At 42.8% G+C, this 19,999-nt stretch overlaps 1 protein-coding gene across 1 annotated transcript; it reads left to right on the plus strand.

Moving 5' to 3' along the window:
- Nucleotides 1–15,534: 15,534 nt before the first annotated feature.
- On the plus strand, nt 15,535–16,517 carry LOC130466123 (uncharacterized). Its single transcript, XM_056834838.1, has 3 exons — nt 15,535–15,858; nt 15,955–16,158; nt 16,247–16,517. The coding sequence occupies exons 1-3, from the start codon at nt 15,695–15,697 to the stop codon at nt 16,356–16,358; spliced, it is 480 nt and encodes a 159-aa protein (XP_056690816.1). The 5' UTR covers nt 15,535–15,694; the 3' UTR covers nt 16,359–16,517.
- The last annotated feature ends 3,482 nt before the right edge of the window (nt 16,518–19,999 follow it).

A 19,999-nucleotide genomic window follows, 5' to 3' on the forward strand; every position in this document is an offset into this window, starting at 1 on the left:
CGTAGAGAATTATCAAGGCATTATCGCCCGTGTGAAAACGTACGACTTATTCAGAATTTTACAGCGGAAAATATAAAACTAACTTTTAGGTTCATAAATAATCAATTACATATTAAGTCCAAAACCAATTAACGGAAATAAGGAAATACGAATAATACGACAACTTTCAAACATAAGTTAACAAACCAAATCCCTTAATAAAGAAAATATAACTACAAGCTCTCTAATCCCGATCCCAATGATGCATCATCTTCAAACCTGTAGATGGGCAACGCTTATTGATCCTTAGAGACTGCTCACCAAAGATGGGTCATCACAGGATCAATAAGGCATAGCCATGATCAACACACACAAACAAAGCACGTAATCAGCAAAGCTGAGTACTACATACTAACACAATAATAATCCTAATATGATACTAATAACGAACAACCCTAACATGATACTAATGAACATAAACAAGGGCAGACAAAATATGGTAATTTAACGACCATACTTAACTAGGCTAGGCTAGACTGGACTGGACTCTTATAACAATAATATTGTTTTAATTGAAATAGGCAATGGACCGAGTTTTTTAGCTAGAGGTCTTCACTAAGGAAGACGAGGTACGGGCGCGACTCCGTAACCTCAGTGACCTGCGATATCGAGGAACGTTTGACTGAAAATAGGACGCGGTGATCAATCCGGTCCGAATGAAAGGCCATGGGCTACCACCATGAACCCCAACTCCTGTTTGTCCGTCACTTTAGACGTGCACAGTCTAAAGCTATTGCTACTCAGTTTCACTTTACATGATTTACAAATTGACACCCTGTTATGACTCAACAATCACATAAGGCATGCAACTCACATTTATTTACAACTGTTTTTATCTTGGAATTGAGTAAGTGATCACAAAGGCATCAAACAAGACTCATTCCAATTAACTCCAATCTTTTCTTTAATACTGATCAACCCCTGAATATGGGTATAAGGTTTCAACTTACTAAATAAGGTCCTCCGCCCTCATAAAGTAGTGAAAAGCTAAAAGGGAACAACAATTAACTGATCTGAATTATATACTGAATAATCTAGTGTTCCCAATCAAACATGTTTGCATCAATCTTCCATACTAACATGTTATAATCCTCAAAATGCAATAAAGGTTTAATATGTTCATCCAACAGTATCAAACATGCAATTTCAACCTGACTAAGTTCATCAACAACATTAACATAACCAAGTTCATCAACAATTCAACATGGTTTCAACAATTAGCACACATTCCAAGCACACAGGTATGTACGTACCTTGTGTAAACAAACTGATAGGCCACTTTAACACTTTCAAAAGTCGCCTAAAGAGAATTCTCCGCCTAAAACAACCAACAAGTAATCCCAATTAACCTCTAATCATTGGCAACCATAATAAAGCATTCTAAATGTATCCTAAACATATTTAGAGCCTTCCCCGATATCAAAACTTAAACATTTGATTTCCTAGCATCATAATTATTGAACTAGTGATTGAAATTCGTTGAAAACTTTTGCAAACATCGTACTTTAAATTTTCAGCAATATAAATTCATTTAAAAGCTTCACCATGGTCAATCTACGTTCTTAGTATCTCAACACAACCAATTCAATGATCCATACTCAACCTATCATGATTAATAATCATAAAAACTTTGAATTTCATACTTTAAACAATCAAAAACCAATATTTCAATGTAATTAGATAATCTGAAAATTAATAACTTTATTATAAAATTCATATAATCTCAAATTTATAATTTAAATCACAAAACCCATAACTTTAATTCAAGAAAACATAATTCAAGTTAATAAATTATGATTAAGCCCTAATCTTAATTTTAATTAATCAAAACTGAAAATTAATTCGTTTTTAATCTCAACATCAAATCTGAAAATCATATTTACCATAAAAATTATAAATTTAATTTAAGAACATAATCTAAATTAACAAACTTTAATTTAAAATAATTAGTTACTTAGGGTTTAAGAAAGTAACCAATTCAAGAAGGAGGAGAGAGAGAGCAACGGCTGGCGGACAGAGGTGGCTTGCGGCAGTGCTGAGCACGGCGGCACACGGTGGTGCTTTGCGGTGGCTGCGCGAATCATAAAATCAGCCACGAGAGGGAAGGGGAACGAGTACAAAAATAACAGAAAAGAAAAAGAAAGAAGAAGAGGAAGGAGGAGAGACTACCGGCGGTCCGGCGGCAGCAGTGGGTCGGCGGCAGAGGAAGTGCGACGGCGTGAAGGAAGGAGAGAGAGTTCTTGAAGGTTTGTAATGTACGTGAATAGTGAAAGAGGGTTTTGGTTTCCTTTCTTTTGGTTTTCACGTGAAGAGTAGAGAGAAGGGGAGGGTTTTCTTTTTTTTTTCTTTGGTTTCTTTTTGGGGTTCACGTGAATAACAAAGGGGAGGGAGTATTTGTTTTGGGTTTTAGTGGTTTGGGCTTTACCCAATTGGGCTAGGAGTAGGATTGGTTATTGAATCCAAAATGGTTAGGATTGCTCGGTAATTTCAATCAAACGTGATTTCGAAATTCGAATTCGTTTTAACGTAAAATTCAAAAATACATTTTGATTTCGTAAATCATTAAAAGTATTCCAAATGAAATAAAATAATTACATTTCAATTACATATTCGTTTCTAAAATCCGTAATTTATGTTTAAATATATATTAAATATATTAAATATATTAAATATTCGTTAAAATATATGAATAAAATGTATAAAATTACGGGGGATTACACTAGAGGCCGCTTCAGTTCAAGTGAAATTAATGATATTAATCCACAACTTACTCTTGACTGAACCCGTAGGGTCACACAAATAGTACGTAAACGGATCAAGTATTTAATGGCATTAAATACTCCATCTATGGATATTCGGAATCGACAGATCTTGGTTTCAGTGGGAGCTGAGATCGTCACAGGCAAGAAATGAATACTCCGGAAACGATGATATTGCCGGAAACGGAAATATGGATCGTATCGGAAATATAAATATTATCCAAGTCGTAGATGTTGCCGGAAACGGAAACATGGTACGTATCGGAAAATATTATCGGAAATGGAAATATTGCCGGAATCGGAAATATTGCCGGAAACGGAAATATTGTCAGAATCGGAAATATTATCGGAATCGGAAAATAATTCCGGAAAACGGAAATATTAAATATTTGTTCGAAACGGAAATTGATTCCGGAATCGGAAATGTTAAATATTGTTCGTATCGGAAATGAATTCCGGAACCGGGAATTTAATCGGAAGCGTATCGTACGAATAAGCATCGGACGAGGCCTGCCGGACGAGGGCCCAGCACGAAGCCAGGCCATCGCCCAGCAAGCCACACGCATCCAACAACACGCCAATGCCTCGACCAGGCCCAGCGCAAGGCCAGTCCCAGCCAAGGCTGGCGCGCGCGCACAAATGGGCTGCGGGCAGTGGGCCTGTGCGCCATGCGCACAGCGTGGGCCGCAAGGCTTGCGCATGGGCGTGCGATGCTCGTGCGGTGCGTTTGTACGTGCTATACGAATCCTAAAGCTATCGGAATTCGTGCATAGATTAAATCCTAATCCTAAAAGATTAAATTAATTATTTAGTGTTCTAATAGGATTCTAATTAATTAATTAGTATTCTAACAGGATTCGAAATCCTTTCCAAGGTTCTATAAATATATGCCTAGGGTCATAAATTTATACACGAGTTTTTCATCGAGTATTCAAGTATTCAAAGTGATTTTTGAGAGCAAAAATTCAGTCATACAATTGCCTATAAAGTGCCGAAAATTCTAAGTACCTTAAGGGCGATCCTAGTTGGTCAAGCTTAAGGCGGATCCGGACGTGCTGTGGACTATCTACGGAGGGGCGACACTTGGAGTCCTAAAGACTTGTTCTTGTTCGGTTCGGGCGCAGCTAGGGAAGGCACGCAACAAAGAGTATGCATCTAAACTATGCTAAATGATTATGTGTAAATAATATGCTTTCCTGGCTTTATGGTTTTTCCGCATGATTTATGAATTGTCATATGTATCATAACCTAACACCCCGAAGGTGGTTGTCGACCTTACCTCTTCGGGTGCTGAGGAAGGTGATCCTTCGGCAGCCAAGGGCGCTGATTTTGTGGTTCCCGAATGTGGGGAGCTCGGCCCTCAACGCGGACTGAAAAGGAAGTTCCGCGAGACTTTGGGCTCCACATCTACCTCGGTGTTGGAGAATCTGGCTTACCCTTCGTTCGACGTGCCGGTCAGGAGGGTTCCTCGGAAGGTGAGGGACACCATGGCTCGGTTTTCTCGTGCTTCTGTTCTGGGTGAAGACCCCGAGGCACACCCCGAGTCCATGATTGGCCCCAGCGCCGCTAGGGAGAACATGCTTCGGGGCATCCCTGACTGGCGTGTCCCTGGGTAGGAGGCGAACCACCCTACTCAAATGGCTCAGTTCCATTTGAACGAGGTAAGCATCATTTCTTTCTTGTGATTTTTTTTTGCTTTTATTCTTATTTTGTATTCAATGTTCTGTTTCTCATCCTCATAGGCGCACTTCTGGTCTTCCTTCGCTTCGGAATGTCAGTACTTTGACGAAGTGAGGCTGGCCAGATTTGAGGAGCGCTATGATCATGATGTTCCTCTTCTGGATGAGAAGGCGAACACTCTCCTTGCCGAGCTTGAAGAAGCAAAGGGCTTGGTTGCCGAGTTTACTCGGGAACAGAAGGGCACACTCGAGCTGCTCGGCAAGGGGATTCATGATCTAAAGTCGAAGATGGAGGCTGATGCTCGGGAGCACGAGGCCTTGTAGGCGGAGAAAGCTGAGGAGAAGGCTCGCTTTGATGCTGCGCTGCAGAGTAAGGATGCTGTCATCCTGAACCTTCGCGAGAGCGCTCAGAAGTTTACAGCTGCTCTTGAACGGATCCCTGTTCTTGAGCACGAAGCTGATGAGCTTAAGGCCAAGGTTCGTCAACTCGAAGCAGAGAAAGCCTTGCTGTACACCGCCGACCAGTGTCGAGACCAATACTGGGAGGGGATCCTTGGTGCTCGTCGAATGTTCGCCAAGAATATGTCTGACTTCAAGTGGACTGAGCATGTGCCTCAGTGGCTCGAGGCCGAGGATAACTTGGTGGAATGTCAGGCTGACAGAGACGATGCTGCCAAGGAGCGCGAAGAAGCTGCTAAGGTGCAGCAAGCTCGGAAGGTCGCCTCGGAAGGGGATACCACTGCTAGCACTTCTTCGCAGTCTGCTCTTCAGGGACGTGATGGTGATGTCCCCTAGGGACTCGGGCAGTCGTCTTCCTCAGAGTCGGTTGGTTCCAGTTGAGGGCCTCCGAACTTGCGCTTGATTTCCTCCCTTTTTGCCTCGGCACTGCTTTGTACTTCAATAATTTCTTTTTTTCTTTCTTAGTACTTCGGTAGGCCGATGTTTTGTCTGTTGATGGCTGCCGATTTAGCTTTTTTAAGTCATTTTGTTTTCAATTTTTGAGGATTCCTCGGTTTGATCCGAGCTTTAGTTGGTGTAATCGTACTTGCTCCCCAAATGTTGAATAAAAATGACTTCGCTGTTTCGTTTTATCTCTTTTGCACTTCCGAAGTATTTAACTTTTGTTTTGGGATCCCTGGATTCTGTTCGCATCCGCGGATCTCTCTTAGTCTTTCCGAGCTCCTCAGATCTATGGATCTGTTAAGAGACTCGCTCTTCTATTGACTTTATCAGGGCCTCGCTGAAGAGCTTGATGGCTTTGGGACCTTCAAGGTCTGAACATTTGTTTAGAGTCTGCTTTTGAGCTCTTTATCGTTAGTAGATATGTCTAGAGTCTGCTTTTGAGCTCATCAGATATGTGGATCTGTTGAGTCTTCTTTTGAGCTCTTTGAAGTTTGACGTTAGAGTCTACTTTTGAGCTCTTCAGATCCGTGGATCTGTTGAGAGTCTGCTTTTGAGCTCTTTATTGTTTGTAGACATGTCTAGAGTCTTCTTTTGAGCTCATCAGATCCGTGGATCTATTGGGTTTACTTTTGAGCTCTTTCAATGTCTACTTCCGCTCTTCCGAGTTCTTGTGGTTCGAAAACCTGGGAAAGAAATCGCAAGTCTCTCTTAGTTATGAGCTTCGGGAATCCGTGGATCTGAGCCGTACTCGTTATAACTGTATTCGAGAGACTTTGTTGCGAGCGGAGTATCCCTGGGTACCGCGAATCCGGAGGTTCTGGACGGTACCTTGCGGGTCGTTTTTGAGTTAGCTATTTCTTGGGCCTTTGGAACCCAAGGAATGGCTACTTCGGGTTGATTTTAGCTTCGGATTGATCAGATCCGAAGTTTCATGCATAAAGACATAGAATAAAAAGACATAAGGGTATGTTTAATGAAACACATGGTGCCAGTGGCTTTCCTCTTCTCGTTAAACGACTTACTTGGATTACAAAAGGAAGGAAGTTAGATCATATAAAATATTTCTTGAGAACATCGGCATTCCAATGGTTCTTTAAGATCGTTCCATCTAACTGTTTAAGCATAAAGGTGCCAGTCCTCTTTTCAGAGTGGATGATGTATGGTCATTCCCATGTTGCCGAGAGTTTCCCGTGGATCTTTCCCTTCTGAACTGCAGCAGCGTTTCTGAGCACTAGGTCACCGACCTTTAGAGGTCTGGCATTGACTCTTCGGTTGTAGTGCTTGCTGACTCTTTGCTGATACGCTGCGTTCAGAGTTCTGGCCTCGTCCCGAGCTTCATCTAGTAGATCCAGTGATTCGGACAGAAGTTGGTCGTTGCTTTGACCATGGACTCCATCATACATGTTGTATGCCTGGACCCTTAAGCTATCTGTTCCGATCTCTACAGGGATGACAGCCTCGGAACCGTAAACCAAGTGGAAGGGCGTTTGTCCTGTGGCTTCCTTTTCGGTGGTCCGAAGGGACCAGAGTGTTCCTGGGAGCTCTTCTAGCCATTTGCTTTTTTCGTCCTCAACTCTCTTCTTGAGTGCATTAAGGATGAGCTTGTTTGCGGCTTCGGCTTGGCCGTTGCTCTGAGGATGGCACACTGCTGAGTAGGCGAGGTGGATACCGAACTGTTTGCACCATCTTTGCAGTGGTGTGTTGTCAAATTGCTTGCCATGGTCGAAGACCATTAGCCTCGGTATTCCGAACCTTGTGATGATATTTTGCCAAATGAACTTGCGGACCTGCTGCTCCGTGATGGAGGAGACTGCTTCGGCCTCAATCCACTTACTGAAGTAGTCAACCCCCACAATCAGCCACTTTTTCTGATTCACAGCCGAGGGGAAAGGACCGATGATATCCAGGCCCCATTGTGCAAATGGTAAGGGGTAGAGTGTTGCTTGCAGGGTTTGGGCTGGCTGGTGGATTGCAGGTGCGAACTTTTGGCATTTCTCACACTTCCTTGTCAGCGCCTTTGCTTCGGACACCATGGTGGGCCACCAGAATCCGGCCCTTAGTGCCTTGTGTGCCAGTGCCCTGCCTCCGATGTGATTTCCACATATGCCGAGGTGGATTTCCCTGAGGATATAATCGGCATCGGTTGGGCCTACACACTTCAGCAGTGGGGCTGAGAATGACTTCCTCATGAGCCCTCCGTTGACGTCGATGATGAACCATTGGTTGAATCTTTTCAGCTTCCTTGCTTGCAGCTTGTCTTCGGGAAGTTCTCCCCTCTCTTTGTACGCAATGACTGCGTCCATCCAGCTCGGTTCTGGACGCACGTTGCACACTGTGGGGGGTGGCATGTCAATGCTTCTTTCTTGGTGTACTTCCACATGGACTGACCTGTTTAGGTCGGTGAGCGTTGAGCTTGCAAGTTTGGATAGTGCATCTGCTTGTGCGTTCTGTCCTCGGGGAATGAGTATGACTTCGAAGGATCTTAACTTTGACGTTAAGGATTTGATTTTTGCTAGGTAAGCTGTCATGCTTGGCCATTTGGTCTCATACTCCCCTCGGATCTGGTTGGCTACGAGCTGAGAATCAGTCTTGAGACAAACATGTTCGGCTTCTAGAGATAAGCACAGCTCTATTCCTGCGATTGCGGCCTCATATTCGGCCTCATTGTTGGTTGCTTTGAACCCGGACTTTAGGGTGTACTCTATGCTCTTTCCCACTGGGGGTATCAGTACTACTCCGGCTCCCGAGCCGTTCACAGTGGAAGATCTGTCAGTGTAGACCTCCCATGTCTTTTTGGTGTCATCTAGCATTTCCTGATATGAGCATTCGGCCAAGAAGTCTGCGAGCGCTTGCGCTTTAATGGCCGTCCTTGGTTGATACTTGATCCCGAACTCAGATAGCTCGAAAGCCCATGCAGCCAATCTTCCTGATCTCTCTATTTTGTCTAGCACTTTCTCCAGTGGTTGGTCAGTTAGCACCACCATTTGATGGGAATCGAAATAGGGTCTCAGTTTCCGAGCTGCTACCACCACCGCGTATGCTACTTTCTCAATGAGTGGGTACCGAGTTTCGGCGTCTGTCAGGGTTCGGCTGGTAAAATAGATTGGCTGTTGTTTCTTTTCCTCCTCTCGGAGGAGCACTCCGCTTACAGTTCCGGGGCTGACTGCGACGTACAAGTACAGATTTTCCCCTTCTTTCGGCCTGGCTAGCGTCGGCAGTTGAGCTAAGTGAGCCCTTAGTTGCTGGAATGCGTCTCTTTGCTCTTGTTCCCATGTTAACTCGGGGTCCACTTTCCTCGGGACGCCTTTCTTTTTGATGGGTTCTGCTTCTCCTCCTGGGAGGGTCTTAGGTTTGAGAGCTTTGAAGAAGGGTGCCCCTTTATCCGAAGCTTTCGATATGAATCTCGACAGTGCGGCTAACCTGCCTGTTAGCCTTTGCACGTCTCTCTTTGTCTTCGGTTCGGGCAAATCTAGCGCAGCCTGGACCTTGTCCGGGTTCGCGTCTATTCCCCTTTCGCTCACCATGAATCCGAGAAACTTCCCTGATTTTACCCCGAAGACACATTTCTTCGGGTTCAGTTTCATGTTGTATTTCCTCAGGTTGGCGAAGGTCTCAGCCAAGTCTTTGATGTGATCTTCTTCTTTCACGCTTTTCACTATGGAATCGTCCACATAAACCTCGACGTTCCTTCCCTTTTGGTCGGCGAAGACGTGATCAACTAGTCTTTGGTAGGTGGCTCCGGCGTTTTTCAATCCGAAGGGCATCATTCTGTAGTTGAACACTCCCGCGCTTGTGATGAAGGCGGTCTTCGCTCTATCGTCAGGGTGCATGAACACTTGGTGGTACCCTGAAAAGGCGTCCATGAAGCTCAGCAATGCATGGCCACTGGTTGAGTCAACTAGCTGATCTATCCTAGGGAGGGGATAGCAGTCTTTTGGGCAGTCTCGGTTCAAGTCAGTGAAACCGACGCACATGCGCCATGAGCCATTCGCTTTTTTGACCATGACCACATTGGCCAACCATTTGGGATACATGCATGGCTCGATGAAGCCTGCCTCTTGTAGCTTCTTCACCTCTTCGGCGATAGCTTTGTTTTTCTCCGAGGAGTAGTTTCTTCTCTTCTGTTTGATTGGCCGAGATTCGGGACTGGCATCCATCTTGTGACAGATCATCTTCGGGTCTATCCCTGGCATGTCAGCCGCCGACCATGCGAAGATGTCTTTGTGATCCCTCAGCAACTGGATCAACTCTATTCGAAGTCCCGAGCCTAGGCCTCTGCCTATTCGGACACTTCTGTCAGACTCATCCTCTAGGGGAATGTCTTCCATCTCTTGGTCTGATTCGGGGGAAAGGTGTTAGGTTATGATACATATGACAATACATAAATCATGCGGAAAAACCATAAAGCCAGGAAAGCATATTATTTACACATAATCATTTAGCATAGTATAGATGCATACACTTTGTAGCGTGCCTTCCCTAGCTGCGCCCGAACCGAACAAGAACAAGTCTTTAGGACTCCAAGTGTCGTCCCTCCGTAGATAGTCCACAGTACGTCCGGATCCGCCTCAAGATTGACCAACTAGAATCGCCCTTAAGGTGCTTAGGAATTTTCGGCTATTGTTGTGCAAGTGTATGGCTGAATTTTCTTTCAAAAACTTACCCTTTGAATACTTCAATCGTGTCTATAAATTATGACCCTAGGCCCTTATTTATAGAGGTTTGGAAAAGGGAATTGGAATCCTAGTAGGATACGATTTAATTAAACTTAGAATCCTACAAGGACTCTAATTAATTAAATAATCCTAATAGGAATAGGAATTTAATCATACACCAAATCCTAATAGATTTAGGAATTGTGCATGGACACAAACACACACGCACGGAGCCACGAGGGCGCCGGCACGCGTGCGCTCGGCCCACGCAGCCCACGCTGTTCAGCCTTGCCTTGGCGCGCTGGGCCTGCCTAGCGGTGGGCCTGGCGCTGCCTTGGGCTGGGCGTTGGCGCGCGTCTTTGCTTGCTGGGCGATGGCCTGGCTTTGTGCTGGGCCTTCGTCCGGCAGGCCTCGTCCAATGCTTATTCGTACGATACGCTTCCGATTAAATTCCCGATTCCGGAATTCATTTCCGATACGAACAATATTTAATATTTCCGATTCCGGAATGAATTTCCGCTTCGAACAAATATTTAATATTTCCGTTTCCGGTAATATTTTCCGATTCCGATAATATTTCCGATTCTGACAATATTTCCGTTTCCGGCAATATTTCCGATTCCGGCAATATTTCCATTTTCGATAATATTTTCCGATACGTACCATGTTTCCGTTTCCGGCAACATCTACGACTTGGATAATATTTATATTTCCGATACGATCCATATTTCCTTTTCCGGCAATATCATCGTTTCCGGAGTATTCATTTCTTGCTTGTGACGATCTCAGCTCCCACTGAAACCAAGATCCGTCGATTCCAAATATCCATAGATAGAGTATTTAATGCCATTAAATACTTGATCCGTTTACGTACTATTTGTGTGACCCTACGGGTTCAGTCAAGAGTAAGCTGTGGATTAATATCATTAATTCCACTTGAACTGAAGCGGCCTCTAGTTAGGCATTCAGCTCACTTGATCTCACTGAATTATTAACTTGTTAATTAATACTGAACCGCATTTATTAGACTTAACATTGAATGCATACTTGGACCAAGGGCATTATTTCCTTCAAAAGGGTTTCTAATCGAGCATCAACTTCTGCGGGCTTTACCAGGCTGCTCGGCCCCGCCTTTCTCCTCTTGGCATCTTTTTCTCCACCTGGGGGAGAACTCTTCTCATCTTCGTCTTCAGGGCTATCTCTGTAATACCCTAATATTTTATGATTTTATAAAATATGTTTATATCTAGAATGAGGTTATATTTATTTTTTGAGTGAGCTTTTCTAAACTAAATGATGCATTTCTATTTTTATTAAGTTATAAAACTTTTTTTTTGTCTTTAATAGGACCCTTATATACGAAAAAATATAAATACAGTTTAAACCCTAACTATTTCTAATAAAGTAGTGATTAGCCGTCATTGTTATTTTTCCTTAGGTTTGTGCGTGAGTTTTCACTATTTCCTTTCTTCATCTTCTTCACAAATCATCAAATCTTCCTTTTGCAGCACATGATCTAGCTCACACATGATTACTCAGGTCCTGTATTTAATTTTCTTTATCAAACTCTAATGAATCACCACACAATCATGCGCGTCATATTATCATTGAGAATAAGCCGCACGTCGTACCTGATTATGTTACTCGTTCGCTTGAATTTTACTATTTGGTATTGTTATCCGGAAAGGTAATCACACAGGCCTAGTCTATTGAGTTATTCATATTTATTAATTATTATGTGTAATCACGCTTAATCTCTTCTAATTGTTCGTGTATATTATTAGTTGTAATCACGCGCACTTAGTCCCTTAAAGTTGTTTGTTTGTATTAGTTAGTTGTACTTCATGCAATTCAGTTATGTAGATGTTTGAGTGTTATAATTAATCTTTCATATATGTTCTTCCGTGATAATCATATAGTGTATTATGTATAGCTTGATGATATTTATAGTATGATTAGTAAATTTTGATATTGTTATTGGATGCATGCAGTTTATTGTATTTCTTGGGTTCAAATAGTTTTTTCTTGCAACATCGATTAGTTGTTTACTATTATTGTCAATAAGGATTACTAATTTATTTGATGTTTTGCTGCTAGAGAATATATGAGTTAGTTACTAAGGATTAGTGTATTATTATTGAGGATGATTGAGGATCAAGAAATTAAAGTATCGGAAATGTATAATATTATAATATTTGGGACTTTGTGCCATTGCCGAGGAGTATAGTGTTTAATACAGAACGAGTATCGATCATATTGATCATATTATGAGAAGAAGATTGAGGATAACTGTTATATTATTGGTTTGAGGCTCATCGTTATAGACCTTAGTCCTTGGCATGTTGGTGAGGAGATAGTAACCACTAGTAGAGGAGCAAGATACAATCTTTATTTTTCTTAATCTCCCCAAAAGTGGGATTTGGTCCTAAAGTGGCCTTGACTCAGAGAGTCTTTCTAGTAGCTATTGAGAGTTTCAAGTTTTTATACTTGTTGGTCTATTATTCGAATTACCCATGTCCAAGGCTAGGTATAGAACAAAGAGCAAATACGGCACCTATTGATTTTAGTATGTTTACTAGAGGAAAAGATCATATCAATATATTTGAGGTTCATATGAAGAGAAGATTTATAGTTTTCATAGAGTATGGAGTTAGTTTTATCTTTGGGATCATACTTGAAATGTAGTTTCATACTACATTGTTTACATGAGCCTTTATTATTCTATATTAGTATGTTTCTGTTTGTAACAAGTGATTACTCAGCTTTTTGCTGACGTGTGTGTGTGTTTATTTGCTATGTGTGTTTGCGGCCATGTCTTTTTCTTATGGTGGCTCTGCCACGACCCTTTTGGAATTTGTCCTCTATGGTGAGCAGTCAAGATGATTGGAGCAGATTGATCGTGAAGGACAGTCTTTAGAAGTTAAAGGATCTCAAGTGTTACCGTTTAGTCTTTTATGACAGTTGTACGGTTGTAAATAGATCACCTAGTAACTGAGTTATAATAGTTCGAGTTTTGTAAGCCTTGGCACTTGACGTTGTGGTCAAGTGTGGCGGTGATACCTCCAATTTAGGTGTAAGCTTCCGCAATGTTATTATAAAGTCATGTATATTCTTATTTATTTATAGTTAGTAAATTGGGGGTGTTACAATCTCTTAGCCTCGGCTTTCGGATGGCCGTGTGACAGGTTGACCTTGCCACCTCTTGGTCGCCCTTTATCCGCTCGGCGAAGCCTGCGTCCGAGACGTACATCATCATCTGATGGTATGTGGATGGAACTGCCTGTATTTTGTGGATCATGGTTCGTCCCATGATGACGTTATACACTGAGTCGCAGTCCATCACCAAGAATTCCCCTCGGACGTTTCTCGCCGCCAGGCCTTGGCCGATTGTGACGGGTAGGGTGATCTTTCCTCGAGGAATAGCTGCGGATCCGTTGAATCCGATCAAGGGGTAGCTGACCTTGGTCAGTGACTCTTCCCCCTCTTCGAGGATGAGCTGCTCGAAACTGTTCCTGAAGATGATATTGACGGCGCTTCCTCCATCGACTAGTACTCTGTGGACATTGTGGTTGTTAAGATCCATTTCGATCACCAACGGGTCGTCATGTTTGTACTGGGTCCCGAGGCAGTCATCAGCAGTGAAGGTCATGTTCGGGGGGGTAGGCTGATTCTCCCCAACATTGCCACTAGTAGAAAAAACCCCTGTTGCAGCCCCCTTGTTGCAGCGTACAAGTATAAATACGCTTCAACAACCAGTCGGTCAACGCGGGTCAAACCCTTTAAAGGGTTATCGCAGCGTACATTTTAGTTGTTCGCAACAAATGCGTTTGTTGCAGCGTACAAAATAAAAGCCCGCAGCAACAACCCGAAGTTATTGCAGCGTACATGTTAATGCCCACTGCAACAAGTCCGCGTTTCAAATTAAATTTTTTACTTTCCTAGTTGCAACGTACAAACCGCGCTCAAACGAGAAACGTACGTACGTTGTTCCTTCTCTGCTATAGCTCCAAGCCTTTTCCCTTAAACAAATATCCAAGGTCGCCGTCGAACTCAGCCCTGCGTCGCCGTCGAACCCAAGAGTTTCTCAGCCCTGCGTCGCTGTCTTGGTTCCGTTGGTTGCTCATCTCCCCGTCGCGTCGTGGTTCAGCCCTGCGTCGCTGTCTTGGTTCCGTGGTTCCGTGGTTCAGCCCTGCGTCGCTGTCTTGGTTCCGTGGTTCAGCATCTCCCCGTCGCGTCGTGGTTCCGGTGGTTGCTCGGCGTCGTGGTTCCGGTGGTTTCGGTATGGTGTGTTCAATTTTTATTTTCGTTTTTTATTTTCGTTTTCAGATTAGGGTTCAATTTTAGTTTTTGATTTTCGTTTTGATTATTGTTTTTGATTTTCGTTTTTGATTTTCGTTTTGATTTTCGTTTTGATTTTCGTTTTTGAAACTTAACGACCCAACGAAGTAAATGGGGATTGCTATGTTTCCGAGTATAGATCTATTTCTTTAAAAAGCACACAGCCACTATTTAAGCTTGCTCATAACAAGTAAGGGGAATGGCCTAAGGGCTGTTGCTGACTGCTACTCACCCCTTCAGACTGTTGTTTGGATGTTATTTTGCTGATTTCCAAGAGGCTTTTGGATTACCTTTTTTTTTAATTTTTTTAATTTATTTTACGGAGTATGCTCAAAGTGTTGAATACATCACTTAGATCAGTAGTATCAGGCCCTTCAAAAACATCAGTATTCACCCGTCTTCTTGGTAGAGTTGGGAAGGGGAACTCTTCATTTGCAGGACCTTACAAAATAATCTCTGTTATCCAACCATCTGGGTTAAAATTCTGTTTTAAGATCTCAAACCTTTGTGTACAGACGATATGGGATGGCTGCTTGACTCAAGTTTACCTCAAGTCAGTTGTGAGTCAAAACCATTAAGTGGTCGTTGTAAACCCAAGACCTTCAGGAAATCACTGGCCTTTGTCCACACTGATTTAGACTATTTAGTATTTACACTGAAAAAGAAGAGTTGAACATTTTCAAGGCTCTCACATATGCGCATGAACTAGCTCTTGTACCTCTCAAAACCTTCCTCTAAGAAACTTTAGCATACGAGCCACACAAACATCATATATAAACTTGAAAGAAATAAGTAGTGTGATGCAGAACATCGTGCCCATTACCAACTGAACTCGTCAAATCTCAGCAATTAAAGATTATTTTTAACTGTAAGTCTGCTATAGGTCATATATTGAGCTAAAATGACATTTTCGCTCCCAAATTTGAACTAAAGAACCTAAGGACTCATTTGATTCTTCTTACATGACTAATATGCATAGTTTTAAGTTTCTAAAACTCATTCGAACCTATTTATGCACATTTAAGGCTCGTTGGGTCGTTATAGGTCATATATTGAGCTAAAATGACATTTTCGCTCCCAAATTTGAACTAAAGAACCTAAGGACTCATTTGATTTTTATTACATGACTAATGTTAATTGACTATTGTTATAGGAATTTTCGCATCCAAAGAAGTCGAATTCTAAGCCTAAGTCCAACTTAGAGGTCGTGGGTAGTTGTGATCGTAAAACACAAGAATCAACCACCAAAAGCAAGAAAGCGGGACTTGTACACGATGCAATTCAAGGTCTTGGCCCGTCATGCAAATACTTGCAGTTTATCATGACTTCGGCGCCTGATGATATATATGATACTACTACCATCCCATTGGCGGCCTCAGTTTGGCACTCGGATTTTGATCAAGAAACATACATAACTGCGTCTGATATAGGAGAGTTCCTTCGCGGGGCGTGCTTAAACATTTCAGCGATCCAAGTCTACATATTGTAATTAAATGTTTTATTGTTGTTAATATAACTATTATTTCTTTGAAGTTTTTTCTCTTTATCGATCTTAATAGTGTAATCTTGTTTATTTTGTAGGTGTTTATTGCACGATCATGCCAAATCATTTGAAATGTCTCGGATTTCGTTCATTTGTCCCGAGATTATGTCAAGCACTAGAATCAAGGCCGACCCTGGAGCGCCAACAATGTATTTGAAAAACATTTTCCAAGCTGAAATTGAAAAGGAGAAGATGGGTAATCCTAACCTAACTAATTGGTTTTTAATCCCATATAATCAAGAGTAAGTGTGTTATATTATATAAGTTTCATATAAAATATTAATTATTATTGTTATTAAATATTTAATATATCATTTATAAATTATACAGAAATCATTGGAATTTATACGTGATGGACCTACGTAGAGGTTATGTATATATTTTCGATCCTGCTAGAGATCCACGTCGAACAGATTATGCATGGGGAATCTTGAGTTTGTAAGTTCTTTTGCTTACAAATTACATTAGTCTTTAAGAAACCTAAGCCAAAATCATATTCATGAGTACCCATGTTTCGTTAATTTTCTAGGGCATACCAAGTGTACAAGTGCAATGGTGGGCATTGTCCGAATAAAACGAGTTTTAAGTCGTGTAAACCCATTCATATAGAGGTATAACATGTTTCTTAATTAGCTTTTTGCTTTGTTTTTATTAATTATTGGCCTTGCAAGATAAAGTATTATGTTTCTTAATCAGTGTGCTCAACAAATCGGCGGAACTGAGTGTGGCTATTACGTTATGAAGTTCATGTTAGAGATAGTCACGTTACAACATGACTATGAAGGCCGGCTAGATGAGGTAATTAAGTAACTAATTGATTCGTATTCTAGACTATTAATACATTGTCATTAGTTGCTTGAATGTTAAAATGTGACATTTCATTTGCATTTAATCGATCTAATGCTCCATCAATTTTTTGTTTTTGTAAGGTCTATACTCCGAGGACTGCGCCTTATGCTAGTGAGGAAATTGATGTGGTTCGTGAGCAATGGGCGAAGTTTTTTACCACCAAGTATTTATTATTGACCTGAGGGCGCTTGATCGTGTTGGTTTAGATAATATAGAACAATCTTTTATGTTAAAATGTATGCGTACGTTGAAATTGGAACGTAAATATATTTAAATGTATCGGTATGTGCACTTTTGGTTTTGGGATATATACAAAACTCCAGTTGTTGTTTTTATATTTGTTATACAGGTTGCGTTATTCTATTATTGTTTTGACAGGTTTCTATATTTGGTGCAAGGCACTCTAGGTATCCCTAAACAAAATTAGAATTTTCCCGCCAAAAGTGCTTTTTTGCAGCGTACATATATGTTGTACGCTGCAACAAGGGAAAAAAATTTCGCAAAAATTCAGACTTGTTGCAGCGTACAAATAAATGTACGCTGCAAAAAATTGAGTAATTCAGACTTGTTGCAGCGTACAAATAAATGTACGCTGCAAAAAGTTGAGTCTTTTGCAGCGTACATATATATGTACGCTGCAACAAGTCCAAAATTTTGCCAATTTTTTGGCACTTGTTGCAGCGTACATCTAAAAGCCCGCTGCAACAAATCACTTTTTGCAGCGAACTTGTACGCTGCAACAAGTTCAGACTTGTTGCAGGCCCCCCAGTTGCAGCATACGATGTACGCTGCAACAGGGGTCTAAAAGCCCGCTGCAATAAGGGTTTTTTCTACTAGTGTGCTGAAGTTGACTCGGTGGGAGAGAGCTCTTAAATGTTTCTTGCTGGCGTGGCCGGACCTTTGTCCTCCGAACACCACTAGAATTGGTTTCTTCTTTTGCCCCTCGGTCTCATGGACTCTCCTCTGGGCTTGCTCTTGTTGCTTTCCAGATGTTGCTTTCTCTTTCTCTTCCCTCTCCGTTCTACGGTCGAGCAAGTATTGCTTTAGGTAGCCTCGGCGGATGAGGTCCTCGATGTTGTCCTTCAGCGAGTTGCATTCCTCAGTGGTATGGCCGAAGTCGTCGTGGAACTCACACCCCTTGTTATTGTTCCTACGGAGAGGGTTGGATCTGAGCTTGTCTGGTAGCTTCCACTTTTCATCATCTTTGTGGAGATTGAAAATTTCTCTTCGGGGTATGGCGAGTGGAGTGTAGTTGGTGTATTTGGGTTGAAATTCACCCTTTTTCCCATCCTTCTTTGGGCTCGCATCTCTCGCACCCGCCTTCTCTTTTCCCTTTCTCGAGTTCCCCTCGTGCTTACTCTGATTTGTTTTGTTATCTTTCGGATCCGAGGATCCTCTTAGCCTTGCTGCGGCCTTGTTGAACTTTTCTGTTCTGATGAACGCATCTGCCATTTGGAGCACGTCCGCTATCTTGGAGGGGTTTTTCATTGTCAGTTTATCTCGGAATTTTCCCTCCCGTAGCGCGTGCTTCAAAGCGAAGATTGCCACGCCTGGCTGTAGGTTCGGAATGTTGGTGGATTCCTTCATGAATCTGGCCATGAAGTCTCGCAGGCTTTCATCCCTTTCTTGCTGTATAGAAGTTAGCTCGGCAGTGGTTCGTTCTGGGTGATTGTTGCTCACGAACTGCACACAGAACCTTTTCTTCAGCTTCTTCCAACTTTTGATCGATCCCTTCGGAAGCGATCTGAACCATTCTCCTGCAACTCCTATCAGCGTGGTTGGGAAGTATTTGCACCAACAGGCTTCGGAGTAGGGACTTAGAAACATCTGTTGTTCATATGAGATGACGTGGTCCCTCGGATCCGTAACCCCACTGTATGTCAAGTGTGCTAGCAGCCTCACTTTGGGGATTGTCTCCATGACAATGTCATCTGAGAATGGGGACGATGCTGGAGTCATGATCCTCTTCCCTAGCCTCGCCCTGATACCTTCGCTCCTCGAGTTTCCTCCGCGGGATTGCTCGGGGGCGTGTAGGGGGCTAGGAGTTCGGTCACTTCTCCTTCTCCTTCTCGACTGGCCACTGCCCTCGGGTTGTCTACTAGACCCACAGGGGCTACCCAGCCTATCATGAACTGAAGGTCGCAGTCTTCTATGGACCGAGCTTTGGATCCGAGTTCGATCACTGGCCCCGCTTTGGAGAGCTTGCGGTGTTGGAGACGGCGTTGCGAACCATTCTGGCTGCTGTGCAGCTCTCTGTTGCGTATCCCAAGTGCTCTCTCTCCACCTTGTCATTAGGTGCGTTCCTGACATTGTGGAGAGATCTTGCTCGGGCCTCACATTGTCCTCGTCAGTCGAGCGCATGTTCAGCAACACATGTCGCCTAGCTCTCCTCGCTTCTCGCCGTGCTGCTGCCTGGGCTTGTTCTTTTTCGTTGAAGAGGAAGTTCTGCATGATGGTCATGGCCGCAGTGAGCTCTTCTCGAGAAGGGAGTGGTCTGCTGGTCGTGGCGGTGGCCCTTGTTGGCTGCGACCTCGCCACTGAGTGCAGCTGTTCACCTCCATCGGATTCCGAATTCGTTTGGACAAGGACATCTCCCACCTGGTTGTCAATGTTGGGCATTTCCATTTTTTACGTGGAAAGTGAAGTGTTTTTTCGGAGCTTTCAAGTGTTCTTCCCCACAGACGACGCCAAATTGTTCCGGTGTTGAAGTAGATGAAACAATGGGCTTCGAATGAAGGCCCTTTTGTGTGTGTTGAAGATCTTGCTAGCTCGACTGTGTTGTGTCCGAATCAACCTGCGCAATAAACAAGTTACTAGCCTCGGGGGTGTTTCCGAGGAAAGCCCCTCCGATGCCTAAGTAAGAACAATGCTCGGATTCTAGAGAGAGAAGTTCTCTAGAAGAGTAGTCTTAAGGCGTGAAATGGACGTACCTTGGTATGTGAGCCATGACGGCTTATTTATAGTGTTTGTACAATAAATCCCCTTAGGTCATTTATTGCAAGTGGGCCTTGGGCCTTGATTGGCGGCTGAATAGCCTTTTGGACTGTAGTGGGTTTGATGTTGTTGCTGTGAGCCTTTGGGCTTTGGACTTAATGGCCCAATTGGTTGGGAGCCCAAACAGTTAGTATTACAGATTTACACACCATATTTCCTACATTTTAATTGACATTTTTTTTGAAACCTCTACAAATAGCAAGTACCTACAAAAAGGTAGCTAATCAGCGAGGTTTGAAA

The sequence above is a fragment of the Spinacia oleracea genome, chromosome 1, assembly GCF_020520425.1.
Source record: "Spinacia oleracea cultivar Varoflay chromosome 1, BTI_SOV_V1, whole genome shotgun sequence".
In the NCBI taxonomy this organism is placed as follows: domain Eukaryota; kingdom Viridiplantae; phylum Streptophyta; class Magnoliopsida; order Caryophyllales; family Amaranthaceae; genus Spinacia; species Spinacia oleracea.